This window comes from Choloepus didactylus, chromosome 1 (assembly GCF_015220235.1).
Source record: "Choloepus didactylus isolate mChoDid1 chromosome 1, mChoDid1.pri, whole genome shotgun sequence".
Lineage (NCBI taxonomy): Eukaryota > Metazoa > Chordata > Mammalia > Pilosa > Megalonychidae > Choloepus > Choloepus didactylus.
Genome location: NC_051307.1, coordinates 59,609,525 through 59,628,774, shown reverse-complemented (window position 1 = coordinate 59,628,774; position 19,250 = coordinate 59,609,525). Strand labels below are relative to the sequence as shown.

Here is a 19,250-nt window from a genome sequence, read left to right as displayed (position 1 = left end):
AACAGTTACTTTAAATGGGGAAACTTGGCAAATGCTATTTCAAGCAAGTGGTCAAGGTGAGCATCAACAGATCTAAGTCATGTTGATAGAACATAGTATTGATTTAATTTTTGTATGAGGTTGATAGGATGCAATGATAATTGCGTAATGATTAATCTACAGAACTCTTGACTCTGTCCTAGTTCAGTGCCCTCTTCACATTTCACCTTTTTGAGAGACTTTTCCTGTCATACTACCTTTACTTGTTTAGTATCATGTTGTGGTTAACAATATGGATGGATTCTGGAGCCAGATGGATTGGGTTGATTCCAAGTGAAAAGTTCTGTGTTGATTAAAGATTGCCTCAGCATTAATTAAAATAGAATATAAAGGACAAGAATGAAACATAAGTATCAGATATATGTATATGTATATGTATCGGATACTATTCATTAAGTTTCAAAAAAAAACATTTTTTCTAAAACAAGCTTCAATTTTTAGAAATACAGCTCCTTCACAGAAGCTAGTCACAGTTAATCACAAAATGCTTATAACATAACAAGGTTTTTGGATATAAACATATTAATAAATGCAATACAGGTTATATACATGCAATTCTAGATTGTGTGGGGTATATAAAGCATGTTTGGGAATCCCTAAAATAGAGATCAGTCTGGCCTGGTCTGTTTATCATTAAGTCGCATCAGAAATAAACTGTACTTTAAAGAATGGAAAACATGATATTTGGTGAAAACAGTAATAATAGTATGGAAATGATTGGAACACTGAGGTTGAAAGATGATGGAGGTGAAAGATAGGTGGACAAGGTGAGAATGTTAGGAGAGCTGTTGGTGAATGTGGAAAATACGGATGGAAATAGATCTGGTTACTGAAAATCTTAACGTCACCCTACGTGTCATCCAAGTTTGAAGTCTTCCTGGAAGCATAGATTTTAGATTGATTCATTCAGAAAATTAATCTGACATTTCATTGGAAAGAGAGACAAGGAGCAATGAAAATGCCTTCAATAATTAATACATAATAGATAATAAGATTTGAAACTGGGGGGACTCTAACAGAAGAGGGAGATGCATAGGTATAAGCAACATTCTAAGATGAACAACAGTAAATTTTAAATTTTGGATAGTAAAATACAGGTTTATTTTCTCTTGTGAGTAACAGCAATTTCATATCTGATCATATATTGCCAGTATTTAATACAGTGCCTGACATATTTGGGCATTCGTTAAACATTTCCTGAGTACATGACTTATAAACTAAGGTAATTTTTTAGTATTTTTATTATTAGTAAATTTAGATAGTTTATACATATTTTGACATTTTTATTTTTTAAAACCAGTTGATAGGGTCCTTTATCTGCTTTCTTAATGAGTCTTATGATTTTTCTTACTATTTATAAATATACATTTTCTAGTGAAAGACTACTGAACCTTTATATATAGTTGTAGTAATTTTTTCTCAATAATTTGCTTGTCTTCTAATTTTGTTTATGATATTTTGTAATGCAGAGAAATTTTCATTTGAAGGCATTTATTTATTCCAATGACTCAGATTGAGACATTGACTGAGTCCAATGACTCAGATTCTATTTTTCTGTAATTCTTTCTGATATGTCCTCCATTGTGCACTGACTTCATCCTCAGACTGGTTTCCTTTTTGATGGAAAAAATGGATGAAGGCAGAGTCAGATTTCACATCCATGTACCATGCACTCTGAGGGAGAATAATTACAGTTTTGTGAATCTCTTTTCAAATAAAGGAAACATATTTACAAGAAAACCACTTTTTCTGTTTCATTGGCACATAATAAATGCATACTTAACTCGGAACAATCTGTCGTATTCATTGCTAAGTGTTGGTTTGGGTGAAGGAATGGAGAAATAAAGAGATGGGAAATACTTAAAAAAGGAAAAGGGGATGTATGAATGCAAGGATAATAAGAGTGTTTACCAGTTTGAGGGTAATACCATGATATACAATATCCCCTTAATTCAGAACTTCTCAAACTATTTATGATATTCTTCCATTGTACATATTTATAGATTTTTTGAATTTTCACTACTATCTGCCTCATTCAAGTTTGAACAGTTTTTCCAGTATTCTGTAATGTTATGATTATATCAATAATTTACATTGGAATTAGTGTAGGCCAGTGATTTTGTAACAACAAACAAGAGAAGTAACTATATCAGTGGAAAGACCCTCGATATAATTGACATATGCAGTAATTGCACGTCATGCATCATGGACTACTAATTAAAGTATGTGAAATATTTGAATCCATGGATTTCAATGAATAGCATCATTTTCAAAGAGAAAGATAAATCCTGATTACTAACATATACTTTCACCAAGCTTGAGAGGAAAATTTATCAATATTAAAGACCAAAATATTCTAGATTTGAGAACATATATTATCAGAACCCATATTCAAATATAATCCCTTCAATAAACTCAAACAATTTGGAGAATAAAATTCAGATGCACAGCTTATATCTTATAGATGGTGTCGGTAAAGAAAAGATTAGTATTTGAGAACATGGAATGTGCCTGAGTTTGAATAATATTCCACAAGGATTTCAAAATTTGGCTTTAGTTTTAAATGGAAGCTACTTTTATATATATTGACTTCTAGTGTTTGCTGGATATTGCAAATAGTAGCTAAATATGCTGTGAAAAAAAATGGTGACCTCAGGTGTAATCATACATCATTCCTCATAGACTCTAGTACCCTATATTTTGAAAAGCATTTTAGTAGAATCCCTCCTTTCTGAAATTATTCATTTATTCATTATTTGTCTTACATATCATCATACTTAAGTGGTTTAATAACTTACATAAAATTGGCTGTTTTCCATTTTCTTAGTATATACAACAATGATTATCAAAATTTTTAGCATACTAAAATAACTTTACCATAAGACAGAATTTTTTTTCAGAATGTTAGATTTTTCTTTTTCATAATTTTTTTCATAACTTTTATGACTTCCTTATTTCTTAGAGTATATATAAAAGGATTTAATAAAGGAATTACTAGAGTATAAAAAATAGCAAGGGGTATATTGTTCATTTCTTCTTTAACTGTGTTTGGTCGAATGTATGTAAAGAGAAGAGAACCATAGAATAGTGAGACAGAGAGAAAGTGGGATGCACAAGTCGATAAGGCTTTGCCACTTCCCTCTCTGGATTTCATTTTGAAAATAGTGAAAAGGATGTAGAGATAAGAGATTACAACTGTGGTAATAGTGAAGATTTGAAGTGACCCTGAAAAGATAAGGATCATCAGTTGATTGATAAAAGGGTCCACACAGGAGAGTCTATACAATGGAAGTACATCACAAAAAATGTGATTGATTTCATGAGATCTGCAGAAAGTCAACCTAAACAGAAACCCTACATGAATCATAGAATGCAAGTTTCCAGCTAGGTAGGCCCCCATGGTCATCTGAATGCAAAGTTTCTTTGACATCTTGGTGTGGTACTGCAGTGGGCTACATATTGCCACATATCGGTCATAGGCCATTGCTGCCAGAAGAAAGCAGTCGGCAGTTTCAGCGAGACAGAGGAAATAAAATTGCACCATGCATTCAGAGAGGGAAATCATTCTGTCTTCTGAAAAGAAGATCTCTAACATTTTGGGGGTAACAGCACAGGAACAGCATGAATCCATCAGAGCCAGGTTGCCCAGGAAAATGCACATTGGTGTGTGAAGACGTTGCTGCATAATGATCAATGCCACCATTCCCACCATTGTGATCAGATAGATGGCAAAGAACACCACAAAGAGAAGGTGTTTCATCTCTGGTTGATCTGTAAATCCTGTGAGGATAAATTCAGTTGACAAGGAGTAGTTCTCTTTGGTCATCTCTACCCTGTCTGTTGAGAAAGAAACTGGATAAATACGATTCTAATTCAAAATATGTCAATTTTCACTACACATTTCTCTTGCACAATAGGTAGACATACTTCTCTTTCAAGCTTTCTGTGTTTTTTTCTTTTTTTAAAATATAGGCACTTACACCTCTTGGGAAATTTATTCCCCTAATTGTTATCTTCTATCACATCAAGTTTGAGTTCGAGATTCACAAGAATATATTGATAATTCCAGAGAGACTTTTTACAGAGGTAAAGATTTGCTTCATGAATTTTTGCAAGACCATGTACAAATTTAGGATACCCATGTTTGATTATGTGTTTCTGTATCAATGTCTTGTTTTCTATTGAGGATCCTAGAATATTCTTAAAAGCATTTTTCCGTATATGTATTTTTTCACAGAGCAAACACTTTTCATATTCTCTCCCTTGGGAGAGAATGTAGAAAAAGCAAATTAGGTATGATAAATTTATACGTCAGGAGCAAAGAACAATCCCTACCGATGAAGAGGATGACTGTTCATCTAGAAAGAAAATTCCATTGGAAAGAGGGGATTTTATTATCAATAAATGTATTCAATGTTTAATTTGTATATGTTATCTTCATATTTTTCTCAACCCTTTGTGTAACACATTAGCTTTGGCAGAGTCAATTTTCTGAGATTATTTGTAAAGGAAATTTTTTTTTTTTCCACTCATCTTAATACTGCCCATGGAAGATTTAAGGTTCTCCTTGATGTTCTAATACTATTTGGTTTGTACCCATACCCTCATAATGGTGAACAATTATGAGAATTTATAAACATCCGATGTGTACCTTTAAATAAATTGTTCCAATGAGACTCATCCTAAATTTTTGTTATAACATTGTAGATTCCCAATATTGGATTGTTTATTTAAGGTAATGTTCCTGTGATCATTTCCACTTCCATTTATCTTTATTGCAGTTCAGTGGCCATAACTCCCTGATATTGACAAAAGAAACATCTGTTTCCTATATACCTCAATAATTGTTACCCCTAGTATAAATTAAAATTCTTTAGGGTGGCAGTAAAAGTGTTCTGTAATCTTATCCTTTTCCAATCTCATTTCCCTTTCACCCAGTTTTCCAGCTTTCATGTCAACCCATCATTTAGCTACTTCATCCCTCTATCCCCCGTACCACACTCATTTTCATAAACACTGATTCTGCACAGGCTGTCATTCTTGTTGTTCCTGCCCAAAGATTTTCCATCCTTTATTTAAGGTATAGTTTAAATTTTATGCTCCTCAGTAAAATTTAAATAAATACTCCTGCCACACTGATCTCCATTTTCTAAGCCCCCAACATACTATTATATTCCCAACCCAACCTTGAATTGCTTATGGATAATCTACATTTCTTTTTTGTTATATGTCCATGCACCATTTTCTTATAAGTCTATAAGCATTTGAAAAGAACTGAAGCCTACTTTTCTGTGAAAGTAGTTATGAAATGCTACAGGAAACAGGCAGAATCAATTCAAAATCTTGCTCTTTTCTAATCACCTGCAACAGGTGAATTTGTTTTCGGTATCTTATCGATGATACTGAGTGACCCCTTTGGCATCTGGAAATTTAGATTGTTAACTTCGAAGATAGACTACGTAGTAAATTATTCAAAATGCATCATATTTTTTTTTTGTTTTTTTTTTTCATTTTTATTGAGATTGTTCAGATACCATACAATTATCCAAAGATCCAAAGTGTACAATCACTTGCCCCTGGGTACCCTCATACAGCTGTGCATCCATCACACATAATTTTTATTCAATTTTTAGAAACTTTTCATTACTCCAGACAAGAAATAAAGTGAAAGATGAAAAAAGAAAAAAAGAAAAGGAAACTCTAAACCTCCCCTATCCCTAACCAACCCCCTCAATTGTTGACTCCTAGTATTGATTTAGTACATTTGTTACTGTTTATGAAAAAATGTTGAAATGCTACTAACTGTAGTATATAGTTTGTAATAGGTATATAGTTCTTCCCTATATGCCCCTCTATCATTAACTTCTAATTGTATTGTCATACATTTGTTCTGGTTCATGAAGTGATTTCTAGTATTTGTACAGATGATCATGGACATTGCCCACCATAGGATTCAGTTTTATACATTCCCATCTTTAGACCTCCAACTTCCTTCTGGTGACATATATGACTCTGAGCTTCCCCTTTCCACCTCATTCACACACTATTCGGCACTGTTAGTTATTCTCACATCTTGCTACCAACACCCCTGTTCATTTCCAAACATTTAAGTTCATCCTAATTGAACATTCTGCTCATACTAAGCAAGAGCATCTACATTTCTTCCACAAGGCAGGAGGGAGAGTCGAAGGTAGAGAGGCAAAAGAAAGAGGAAACAAAAAAAAATGACAGCTAGGAAGCAGCAAAAGGAAAAATAACCTTAAATCAAAGTAGAATAAAGAATCAGACAATACCACCAATGTCAAGTGTCTAACATGCCTCCCCTATCCCTCCCCCCTTATCTGCATTTACCTTGGTATATCACCTTTGTTACATTAAAGGAAGCATAATACAATGATTCTATTAGTTACAGTCTCTAGTTTATGCTGATTGCATCCCTCCCCCAATGCCTCCCCATTTTTAACACCTTGCAGGTTGACATTTGCTTGTTCTCCCTCGTAAAAGAACATATTTGTAAATTTTATCACAATTGTTGAATACTCTAGATTTCACCAAGTTACACAGTCCCAGTCGTTATCTTTCCTCCTTTCTTGTGGTGTCTCACATGCTCCCCATCTTTCTCTCTCAACCGTATTCATAGTTACCTTTGTTCAGTGTACTTACATTGTTGTGCTACCATCTCCCAAAATTGTGTTCCAAACCACACACTCCTGTCTTCTATCACTCTGTAGTGCTCCCTTTAGTATTTCCTGTAGGGCAGGTGTCTTGTTCACAAAGTCTCTCACTGTCTGTTTGTCAGAAAATATTTTGGGCTCTCCCTCATATTTGAAGGACAGCTTTGCTGGATACAGGATTCTTGGTTGGTGGTTTTTCTCTTTCAGTATCTTAAATATATCACACCACTTCCTTCTTGCCTCCATGGTTTCTGCTGAGAGATCCGCACATAGTCTTATTAAGCTTCCTTTGTATGTAATGGATTGCTTTTCTCTTGCTGCTTTCAGGATTCTCTCTTTGTCTTTGACATTTGATAATCTGATTATTAAGTGTCTTGGCATAGGCCTCTTCATATCTCTTCTGTTTGGGGTATGCTGCGCTTCTTGGATCTATAATTTTATGTCTTTCATAAGAGATGGGAAATTTTCATTATCTCCTCTATTATTGCTTCTGCCCCCTTTCCCTTCTCTTCTCCTGCTGGGACACCAATGATACGTACATTATTGTACTTTGTTTCATCCTTGAGTTCCAGGAGACGTTGCTCATATTCTTTCATTCTTTTCTCCATCTGCTCCTTTGCGTGTAGGCTTTCGGGTGTTTTGTTCTCCAGTTCCTGAGTGTTTTCTTCTGCCTCTTGAGATCTGCTGTTGTATGTTTCCATTGTGTCTTTCATCTCTTGTGTTGTGCCTTTCATTTCCATAGATTCTACTAGTAGGTTTTTTGGACTTTTGATTTCTGCCGTATACATGTCCAGTTCTTCCTTTACAGCCTCTATCTCTTTTGCAATATCTTCTCTAAACTTTTTGAATTGATTTAGCATTAGTTTTTTAAATTCCTGTATCTCAGTTGAAGTGTACGTTTGTTCCTTTGACCGGGCCATAGCTTTGTTTTTCTTCGTGTAGGTTGTAATTTTCTGTTGTCTAGGCATGGTTTCCTTGGTTATCCAAATCGGGTTTTCTCAGACCAGAACAGGCTCAGGTCCCAGAGGGAAGAAATATTCAGTATCTAGTTTCCCTGCAGGTGTGTCTTAGAAAATTGCTCCACCCTTTGATGCCTCGGGTCACTGTGCTTTTCTGCCCAGCAAGTGACGCCTGTTAGCCTATAATTCTTGAATGGTGTGAGGAGGTATGGCCGAGTTCCCCCAGGCTCTGGGGTCTGGTTGTGAATGGAAAGGGCCCCACCCCTTTCCTCCTAGAGAAGACAGACCCCTCAGGTGGAGGTCATTAGCATTTCAATGGTCTCCCTCTCTGTGCTGTCTCCACCCTTCTCCGCTTCACAGCCCTGAAAACTGAAAATGACTGGGGCTTTCTCCACTGAGCTGAAAAAGAATCAGATAGTCCCCTTCAGACCCAGTCCAAGGCTCTCCAAGGTCAGTCCTCACCCAAAGCCTCTGTCTGTTTTTTGGGGCTGCGTACCTGTAGTGAGCAGTTCACACTCGCTACTTAAAACCCCAGTTGGAGCTCAGCTGAGCTGTATTCGCTTGCTGGGAGAGAGCTTCTCTCTGGCACCACGAGGCTTTGCAGCTCCGGCTATGGGGGAGGGGGTCTCCCGACCTGGTTCCGCAGGTTTTACTTACAGATTTTATGCTGTGTTCTCGGGCATTCCTCCCAATTCAGGTTGGTGTATGATGAATGGATGGTCTCGTTTGTCCCCCCGCAGTTATTCTGGATTATTTACTAGTTGTTTCTGGTTTTTTGTAGTTGTTCCGGGGGACTACTTAGCTTCCACTCCTCTCTATGCCGCCATCTTGCCCGACTCCTCCATCATATTTTTTTAAAATGCAGGTGTCTTTCTTTTAATCGACTCATTCCTACTATTGGCTTCCTTGGAAAATTATAAGATCTTCTGAAGTATATCACAATAGCTTATATGCTAATATATAAAAATAAGCTTGCTTTATCTCAGTTTCTAATACTTACAAAGAGAAACAATTTAAATCAGGATTTTTTTTTAGAACAAATTTTGTTTTGCTTAAAAGGCTATCTTCTCTCATTATTAAGTGATATATACATGTTGACAGAAGATATCATCATGTAAATTCTGTATCAACATAAGTTAAATTTTCCATAATCAAAATAGCAAAATAAAGGCCTTGACTGAGATTTTAATTGATTAATTTTAAGTTCTTAAATATAAAGTATTTAATCATTCACATAAATTAGAAATAACTTTCAATGTATATGCCAGAAGCACATAACAGAAATCCTTTCTGATCTTATTGTAAGCTTTGTAATTCTACCTTACATTGAAGTATATTGTTTTGTTCTAGTACCCACATTTTTCAATTGAGAGAAAAACTGGAAAGATAACTAAAGAGTTAAAATTGAAAACAACAAAAAATGACCATTAAATTTAGAGAAATAAATATTCACTGGAAGTTATGACAGTAATAATAAATAGAATACTTCTCTTACCTAGATTCCTCAGAGAAGTGCTTTGTTACAGGTTGTTAATTATCTTACGGTATTAGTACTTGCATAATTTCAAAACATAAACCTTGGTCTCTAAAACATTTGGGATTAGCATGAAAATGTAGGATATAAAAAAGTCAGTGTGAATAATTGTTTTCCTTACAAGGCAAAATATGTTTTCCATTAAACCCTTAGGGATTTCATTGCATTCTCATCATTTCATTTCAGTAGAGAGATTTGGTTTTCAGAACATTTAAACCACAGGGCATTAATTAATTATATTCTGTGAGGCACTGAGTATAAAGTAAATGACCACCACTAAAGTCTGTTTGATAATCGTTTCGCTGATCCTGATGTGACTTGTCACATTTTTATAATCCTGTTCACCATTTTGTACATAAAATCTAAAATGCAACAAAAAGATCTCAGGCTGGGAAAACACTTCTGTGGAAAGTGGGATTTATATGGTTTATGAAAAGTAGTTAAGATTTGGAGGAAAGGGGGAGGGGTAGGCCAGGGTCACGGACTTCTTCACACTGTGAATGAATCTTTCCCCATCCCTAGAAAGTGCTCTTTGGATAAACTGATATTGTTATTTAGACCCCATATTAATTACTAAGATTGTTTTCCTTTTCTGTTTATGCCAATTACTCTTTAACTTTCCTACCTGATTTTCTTCTTCATATAAATGGAATTTGTCACAGAATGGTTCCACATAAAAAAATCAATCAACATAATGCACCACATTAATAGAACAAAGGGATAATAAGCACATGATCATCTGAATCGAAACAGAAAAGGCATTTGACAAAATCCACCATCATTTCATAATTAAAATGCTCATAGGAATAGAAGGGATCATACTCAACCAGAAAAAAATACATTTTTAAAATCTCACAGCTAACATATTCAATGGTCAGAAACTAAAAGTTTTCTTCCTAAAATGAGGACCAAGACCAGGATGCCCCCAACCACATCTGTTCTTCAATATTCTTCTGTGAGTTCTAGGCAGCACAAACTGTAAGAAAAGAAAAAAAAAAAAAGGTCATTGGAAAAGAAGGAGTAAAGCATTTCTCTCCAGAATGGCATATTCTTTTTTACAGGAAATACCAAAGAATCCACAAGAAATCTATTAGTGCTAATAAACAATTTCACTATGTTGCTGGCTAATAGGAACTCACAATTAAAAATGGGAAAATGATCTGAATGGACTTCTCAGTAAAGAAAATACTAGAGATGGCAAATAAGTACATAAAAATAAACTCAAAATTAATTGTCATTAGGTAATTGAAACTAAAACAATAATAAGATATCTACTAGAATTGTTAAGATCAAAAAATAATTTATAATACCAATTGCTAGGAAGCAGGTGGAGTGACAGGAATTCATATAGCTCTCCATTTGCTAGCTGAAAGAGCTTAGAAAAAATGACAACTCAAAAGGTATGGCCACATCTGTCTTACAGATCATGGCTTCTAATACTATTTCCTAATAAAAAGAATGAAGACCATAGAGAAATTGCTGATTCTAGGACTGTGGCAGGAAATATACAACATGAATCTGGAGCATCTTTTTGTGCTAGACAATAAATATGTGGAATGAATAAAAAGCAAATTCATTCATAAAACAAGGGGTGTATACCAAAGAGGAACAGGAGAAAACTGAAATAGCTCCCAAGATCCAAAGCTGGAACAACTTTAGCAACTAAATTAATAAGGTAGTGTTTGATTATAAGTCAATGTATAAAATAAATATCTATAAACTCATATTGATATGAATAAATGAGTGAATACATAAGTAAATGAGGGAGAAGAGAAAGATATTCACTATACAAGAATTCTAAATAATTTATGTAGATATTCTGCCCTCAAGGAGGTGAGGCGTAACTCACCATGTCTTTTGTGAACTGTGCAGCATGACTTCCTTGCAAACAAGTACATTGGAGAAACTTGTCAAATACTACCTCAGTCAAATGGTCAAGGGAAGCATACAGAGTTAAAAATCTTGTTGAAAGTATGTGCTGCTGACATGGTGTGATGAAAATGTCAGTTTACTTTTGTGCTCCCCAAAACCCATAACTCTGGTCTAATTATGAGAAAAACATCAAGAAAATCCCAATCGAGGGACATTCTACAAAAACTAAAAAAAAATTCCTGTAAACTGTTAAGGTCATTCAAACAAGAAAACTAAAAAACTTTCATAGCCAAGAGTAGCCTAAAAAGAAATAATGACTAAATGTAATATGGTATCCTGGATGGGATATGGAAATAGCACAAAACATTAGATTAAAATTAAGAAAATCTGAATACAGTAAGAGCATAGTGAATGAGAATAGATCAATTCTGTTGATTAATTATAACAAATGTATCATAGTAATAAAGATTAACATTAATGTCAGGAGAAAACTGATGTGTCATACATGGAAACTCTGTATTATCACCATTTTCTGTACATCTAAAAATTTGCTAAAATGTAAACATTTCTCTTAAAATGTTAAAATAGCTTCAAGAGAAAGCTTTTATTTTCAGTGTGAAGCCAGATAGAAGCCAGAAAAAGCCACGATTTTTCAACATCCATTGCAACAATTGATTCATGCAAGGATTGTCAATGTATGCTAAAAACATTGATGGTCATCTATTGGGGATTTGCATGGTTTCCATGTATTATCCTACAGATTTTATTTTAAGTTGAAAAGAAAACCATTATCTTTACGTTGAAAAAATCTCTTGGGCATGTCCTTAACCAAATGTTCAACGATAGCATCAACAGTAAGGAGAGAAACTGAGGTTATTGTCTCTTGCTGTTATGCAAATGAAAAAACAACCAAACAAACAAAAAACAACAAAAAACACATGGCACACCTCTTCTGCCAAAAGTATTTAACCTGAACCCAACTGTGAGGAAACAACAGAAAAACATAGATGGTGGCATATTCAAAAGACAGCTGAACTGAATTATTTAAAAACTTAAATCTCATGAAATCCAAAAATAACAATTAGAAAAATGGCAGGTGGATTCTTCCAGATTAAAGATGTTTAAAGAATCTTGAAAACAGAAAACAGAGAGTGACCTTTGAATCCTCTTGTGAAAAAAATATCTATAGAAGACAATGTTGGGGGAATTAGAAAATTTTGAACATGAACTTTATTTTAGATGTTATTGAGTTATTGTTAAATTGGGAGATATTATATTAATATTATGATTCTGTTGGAAATGTCTGCATTCTTTGAGATATATGCTAAAATTTTTAAGGATAAAAATCATGAGGTCAGAAATATAGTTACATGTGTATATGTATATGTATACAAATACTTATGCAGAGAGAAAAAGCCAATTATTATAAAGTGTTAACAATTGTTTAATCTTCGTAAAATATAGATGGGCATTAATTGTATAATTCCTTCAACTCTTCTATAGGCTTGAAATTTTTCAAAATAAATTTGGGGGAAAATATCATGGATTCACATCTCTCTTGAATCTCTGCCCACTTTCTCTGCCCACTTCATATATTAGCATGTTGAAAGAGTCTTCGTCTCATGCTACCTTACTTTTTCATGCTATGCATAGTTTTATATAGTTGTTAGGAACATGGATTCTGGAGCCAGATGGACTAGATTGATGCCTGAGCTCTTCCTTGCAATTCCATGCACAAATTTATAAAACCTCTCTGCCTCACAATTTTTTTTTAATGCACTTATTGGAAAGTAAAATAAGGTAATGTAAGTCAAACCCTCACTAGATATACTATAATCATGAAATGCATACAACTCACAAGTTTTGTGTTGCTGCAAGATTTTCTGAGGATTGATGTAAAATAGAATGTAAAAAGACAAAGAAAAAGGTAATGTGTCAAATAGTATATATTCATTCAGTTGCTAATAAAGCATCATTCTGAAGCAAGCTTAAACAGTAAGAAAATCTACTGGATTACACAACTAGAGGAGGTAACTTATTCCTGTATCTGCATCTCTTGTTCTGTTTCTCCAGGGTTCTCTCAGCTCTGTCCTCCACTGTGTTTTGACTTCATCCCCCAAAAGGCTTCCCTGTTGATGGAAAATGGATGAAGAAAATGACATGTTTCACATCCACACATCTTCACATTTGGAAGGAGAAAGACTACTCTGTGGATCTCTTTTAAAATATAGGAAACATTTTTCCCAGAAGCTTGAAATAAATCAACTTTTCTGTCTCATTAGCCCCAAACAAGTCACATACTCTCTCCTCAACAAACTCTAGTATTCACTGTTTGTAAGTAATGGGCAGATGGATGCACATATACATAAACAAAATCATGGTGCTTTAGAAAAGGGAAAGGGGATCAATTCATGCAAGGCTTACAGTGAACAAAGTCCATGAAATAGAGAGTGGAACTAAGAGGTACAACATCCACCTGAAACTTTTTTCCTCTGGAATTCTTCATGCTTTTAAAAATTATTTTAGAAACTGATACAGCTTTTTTTTATGTGGGTTGTAATTATCAGTATTTCCTATAATAGAAATTGATTTATAAATTAACTATTTATTTATTAATTCATTAAGAAATTACAATAATAATCCTATTTCATGCTAACTTAAAAACTGTGAAAAACCAACTGGAGCTCAGTGAAAGGTACATTGAGATTCATTTTGTCTAGGTTTGTCATTTTCTGTAATAAAACTTTTTACTGTTTCATTGAATAACCTAAGAAGTCTTTCATCATCTCTGATATTGAGGATATTTTTTCAATTCATTAAAATACCATTATTTCTAAAATTATTTTTAGTTTTTATTTTTACAAATGTAAAAAGTCTACAGTTGAACAATGTAATACAAAACAGAAATTAAGATCTAAGTTGTTAAACAATTGCTATAAGACAGGACATAAAATAATCCTTTCTTTCCAGATTGATTTGTGATATTATTCTTACCATATTCTTGTGTTTTCCATAGCCTGTATATTGATTCTTGAGTTAATATGACATCATATAAATTATTTTAGATTTACCATGCCTTTTAATATCACACGTTATGTCAGTCTCTCAGTATTTTCTTGGCTTATTTTACAGACAGATTTTAAATCTATCATCTACCAAATTTTTTAAAAAAATGATATTTTGATTGGAATTACATTAAATTCTCAATTTATGTAAAGTTCATCCAAATAAAAGTAGAGACTTTTTACCCTTCACAAAAAAATATGTCTCTGAATGATTTAATAATTAAATGTGGAAAATAGAAGTACCTGAACTTATCAATGCACATGAGATTTTCAAATGGGATATTTATCAGCAGGAATGAAAGATACATGAAGGAGAAATCAATATATTTGAGTACATTAAAATGAAAATGTCTGTACATTGCAAAGCATTATTAGAAAAGTTAATAGATGAAGAAATTACTGAGAAAAAAATGCCACAACTGCATTTAAAGATTGAACAGATTTTCAAGGTAAAAATTTTCTTAGAAAATTCAAGAAAATCTTAGGGCTCATTGGAAAAGCAGGCAAAGGACACAAGCAGGTGATTTTCAGGAAAAATAATAATGGTTAATAAGCATATGAAAATGTGTTAAATTTACTAATAGCTAAATATATAAATATCATATTTGCTTATACATTATGTACTGAGGAAATGTTTATTTATGCCGAAATATGTCAGACACTGTACTAAATATTGGTATTATAAAATCAAATATAATATCATTGACATTCAAAAGAAGTAAGTAGTCCTCCATGATATTATCCAAACAGTTGCACATTTCTATTTGTTCTTCCTAAAATGCTGCTTAATCTGTGCATCTATCTCTTTTCTTATTCTCTTCTCCAGCTCTCACCGCATATTATGTGAATGTTATCAGTTAATCTCATTGCTTTCAGTCTCTTTCCAATCAAATGCCAGATCAGTTTTCTGAAAATACAATTATATTACTCTATTGCCAGGAAGATTTCCGTGTTTGATGCTCCTAAGATAAATTCATATTCACTGGGGTAGCATTAGGATTCTCTGTAACCTGATCCACTTCCATCCTATTTCCCACATTCACCAACAGCTCTCACCCACAGCTCTGCCAATTTTCTTTCTCTGTCCACCCGCTGTTCACTTCCCTCATTCCCCAGACCCAATGTCACAATCATTTCCATAAACATTGGCCCCTGCTCATTCTGTTATTCCCATTTTTGTCCCAAATATCAGAGGAACATTTTACTTCCAATGCCAGTTAATCAGTAAATACACCAGGTATACTACCTCTATTTTCTGAATATCCCAGCTTGTTATATATACACAACACATTCTAGAATTGTTTGTGTATTATCTGCATTGCTCTTTTCATGTATTTATCTATTCAATATGCTTATTATATTGTGAAAATTTTGACATTAACTGTGACTCAAGCTTTTGTAAAGAGAGCTGTAAAATGTTATGAAGAAAAGGAAGTATTGATTCAAATCTTAGCTCCATTCATAAATGACCTGGATGAACTTGGACATGCTCCTTAATATTTCAAATTGTGAGTTTTATTCAGAAAACATGGAAAATAATGATAATGCATTGGTAGGTAACATTTGAGAAACTTCTATTTTAGTGTCTAGCAGCAGTAGGTTCTCAGAAAGTTTTTTTTTTTATTCATATTTACACATTCAAGTGATCGAAAATGCATTTTGCTCTGAGTTTTAGGATTTTTGTATTATCGGCCTCATTTATGTTTGAATAGCATTTCATGCTCTCTGTTAAAAATTTGAATACAATACAAATTTACATTGGAATCAGTCCAGGTTAAAAGTATTCCTAATAACAAAAAAAGTGATAACATAGGGGAAAAACAATGGATTTAATGGATATATTAAAAATATTGTACTGTCATGCATTATGGAAAATTAATCGAACTACATAAAAACATTTAATTCCATAGGGATTTCAATACAAGTAGCTGCATTTTCAATTATGGGTTGATAAAATTCCATTTAAAAGGTGTTCAGTTTCATAGTTGAGAGGAAAAAATGACGAAGTCTAAAGATGAAAATGTCTTTAACTTGACAGTAAATATTCTGCAGAAATCATATTCAGTATAACCTTCTGAAGAAAATCCAAGTTGAGAATCAAATTCAGAAGTAAATGTTACATCTGATACATGGTGATGCTTAAGAAGGATTAATATTTGAGAAAATGTGCCTGAGTTTCTAATATTAGGGATTCCATAAATTTCCAACAATATTACGTTTCTCATAATGACTGGAAATTCTGATTTCTATTTTTAGTATTTGTTGGATCTGTTGAAAATAGCAATTATACACTGACAAAATTTGTGATCTCAGGAGCAATCATTTATTCCTTCCCAATGTACTCTATTTGCTTAAATTTTGTAAGACATCTTAGCAGAAATTATCCTTTCTGAACGTATTTATCCATTTATATGTTATTTGACTTAAGCTACTTTATGTTTCACTGATTTAAACTTTATATACAAAGTGGCCATTTTCCATTTCTCAGTATCCTTTGTCTTTGAAAACCTTTTTTTTTTTTTTTTTGGTTGTTGTTGTTGTTTTTGTTTTTTGTTTTTTTTTTTCCCTACATTAAAATCAGTTTGCTACAGAAATATTTGTTTCACAATGTTTTGGGACATTCCCCTCTTTTTTATTATTTTTCATAATACATATTACTTCCTTATTTATTAGACAATAAATAAAATGATTTAATAAAGGAATTACTTGAATATAAAAAAACAGTAACTTGTATATAACATGTTTTCCTTCTTTAACTGCACTTGGTCTAACATACATGAAGAGAATAGAACCATAGATGATTGAGACAGAGAAAAAGTGGTATGCACAAGTTGAAGAGCCCCTTCCCTCTTTGGATTTTATTTTGAAACTAGTGAAAATAATGCAGAGATAAGGTATAAGGATGATACTATTAGTGAAGATTTGAATTGACCCTGCAAAGTTAAATATCAACAATTCTTTGATATAAGGGTCAACATAGAAGAGTATGTACAAAAGAAGAACATCACAAAAAGTAATTGATTTCATGAGATCCACCAAAAGTTAACCTAAGTAGAAACCCTATATGATTCATGCAAAGCCTTCCAGCTATTCCTATAGAAATCTGAATGCAGAGTTTCTTTGAATCCTGGTGTGGTACTACAGTGGGCTGCATATTGCCACATACCTGTCACAGGCCATTGCTACCTGAAGAAAGCAGTCTGCAATTTCAACAAAGCAGAGAAACTAAATTGTGCCACACATTCAGAGAGGGAAATCACTTTGTCTTCTGAAAAAAGATTTCTAACACCTTGGGAGCAAAGGCACAGCAACAAAGCTTGCCCAGAAAGATGTACACTGTTGTGTGAAGACTGCACTCCAAGAAAACCAATGCCACAAACCAAGATTCCCCACAATGGTGGTCATATAGATGACCATTATCCTTCCTACTCTGCTTTATTTTTCATATTATTAATCATTTCCCAACATGCTATATAATTATTTGTCAATACATCCATAAGCCAAATTGCATCCTCCTCATCACCACCCTTATGTGTAGACAAGAGGGAAGGGGCTCCCTCTGTTTTGGTCACTATTCTCAACAACATGAAGAGTGTCTGGTACTTTGTAGTTCTCAATAAATATTCCTTGAACAATGAGAAAATGTTACTTGAAAAAGCTTTGCTCAAGAATTCTTAATGGAAGACCCCATGGCTTCTCCAGCCCCAGGTGTATTCAGACAGGAGCTCCTCAGGCAGCAGTAGCCATTGTCATCAGTGTTGTTGCCCACACCTGGAGCATGGAGTTCCACTGGAGTCACAAAGACATCACCATGCCTGAAGCATCAAAGGAAAAAAGTACAGGATGGGAAAAAAAGGCATCCAACCTTTAATAGAAAAGCAGCTCAAATTATGATAGGCCCACAAACAAGAAAATTAAAGAAACATTAAAGAATGAAAAGGCCTTGCATCTCAACATTATTGGTGAAAAACTACAGAGGTTTCACAACCATCTTTATCACAAAAAAGTAGAATATTCAAGGAAAGACCCTCGTGAATTAACTGAAAGTCATTTAAATCAATTCAGTGATGAACTGGAGCAGATTGAGTTTCATAAAAGCATCAAAGAAAAGCAGGGAAGGAAGTGCCATTCCCTGGAGACAGTTTTCAAGCAGATGATGGCATGAGGGCAGCAGCAGTGTAAGGATATGGTTTGGGATTCCAGACATTGTAAATAAAAGTAATATGAAAACTTTTAGGGAATGAGATATTCATCTGAATAGCCAAACATTAAAATGAGAAAAATCTGTGCTAATGATGCAGTTCCCAAGAAGTACAAAAGGAAAAATATTAAAATTGTACTTAAAGATTTAAGGGAATTGAAACTAAAGATTGAACAGTTGATTGAGATGAAGAAATGACTGCAGTGTCCTAATTGTCTTTATTTGAGTTTTAAATAAATAATGTAAGAACTTCAAGTTATACTCATTGAATATATATAATAGATACATATTATATATACATATTCTATACATATAATTTATATATATTGCATATAATAGCAATTTCCTGTAATTAGAATATATATTATATATATATATACACACACACATATACATATATACACATTGCTATTAGATCATTCTTCTACATGAAGAGAGACCCATTTATAGTTTCAAAAATGAAGTTACGGTTTTTATTTAAAAACCAAAGTTGCAGTCCTGCTCAAATTCTTCAAAAAAAAAATGAAGAGGAGGGCAAGCTACTTGTGATGGTAGGTTCATGTGTTAACTTGGCCAGGTGATGGCTCCCAGATGTCTGGTCAAGGAAGCACTGGCCTAACCATTACTGCAAGTACATTTGTGGCTGGTTAATAAGCCAGAAAGCTGGTTTATTAAATCATCAGTTAATTGATTGCATCCGTGGCTGATTACATCAAGAAGGGAGTGTCTTCCACAATGAAATAATTCAATCAGCTTGATTTAATCCAATCAGTTGAAGATTTTTACGGGAGAAGAGAGAGAACTTTCACTTCTTCAGCCAGCCAGCCTTTCCTGGGGAGTTCATTGAAGAACTTCATTGGAGTTACCAGCTCACTGCCTGCCCTATGGAATTTGGACATGTGCTTA

At 33.7% G+C, this 19,250-nt stretch overlaps 1 protein-coding gene and 1 pseudogene across 1 annotated transcript; one reads left to right on the top strand and one right to left on the bottom strand.

The window, feature by feature from the left end:
- Window positions 1-2,947: 2,947 nt before the first annotated feature.
- On the bottom strand, window positions 2,948-3,865 carry LOC119531989 (olfactory receptor 5K1-like; the record flags this gene model as incomplete). The annotated part of the gene is made up of 1 exon (XM_037833955.1): window positions 2,948-3,865. A coding segment is annotated over exon 1 (918 nt), but the record flags the coding sequence as incomplete, so codon positions are not given.
- A 10,625-nt stretch (window positions 3,866-14,490) lies between these two features.
- Window positions 14,491-18,556, top strand: LOC119511564 (annotated as a pseudogene).
- The last annotated feature ends 694 nt before the right edge of the window (window positions 18,557-19,250 follow it).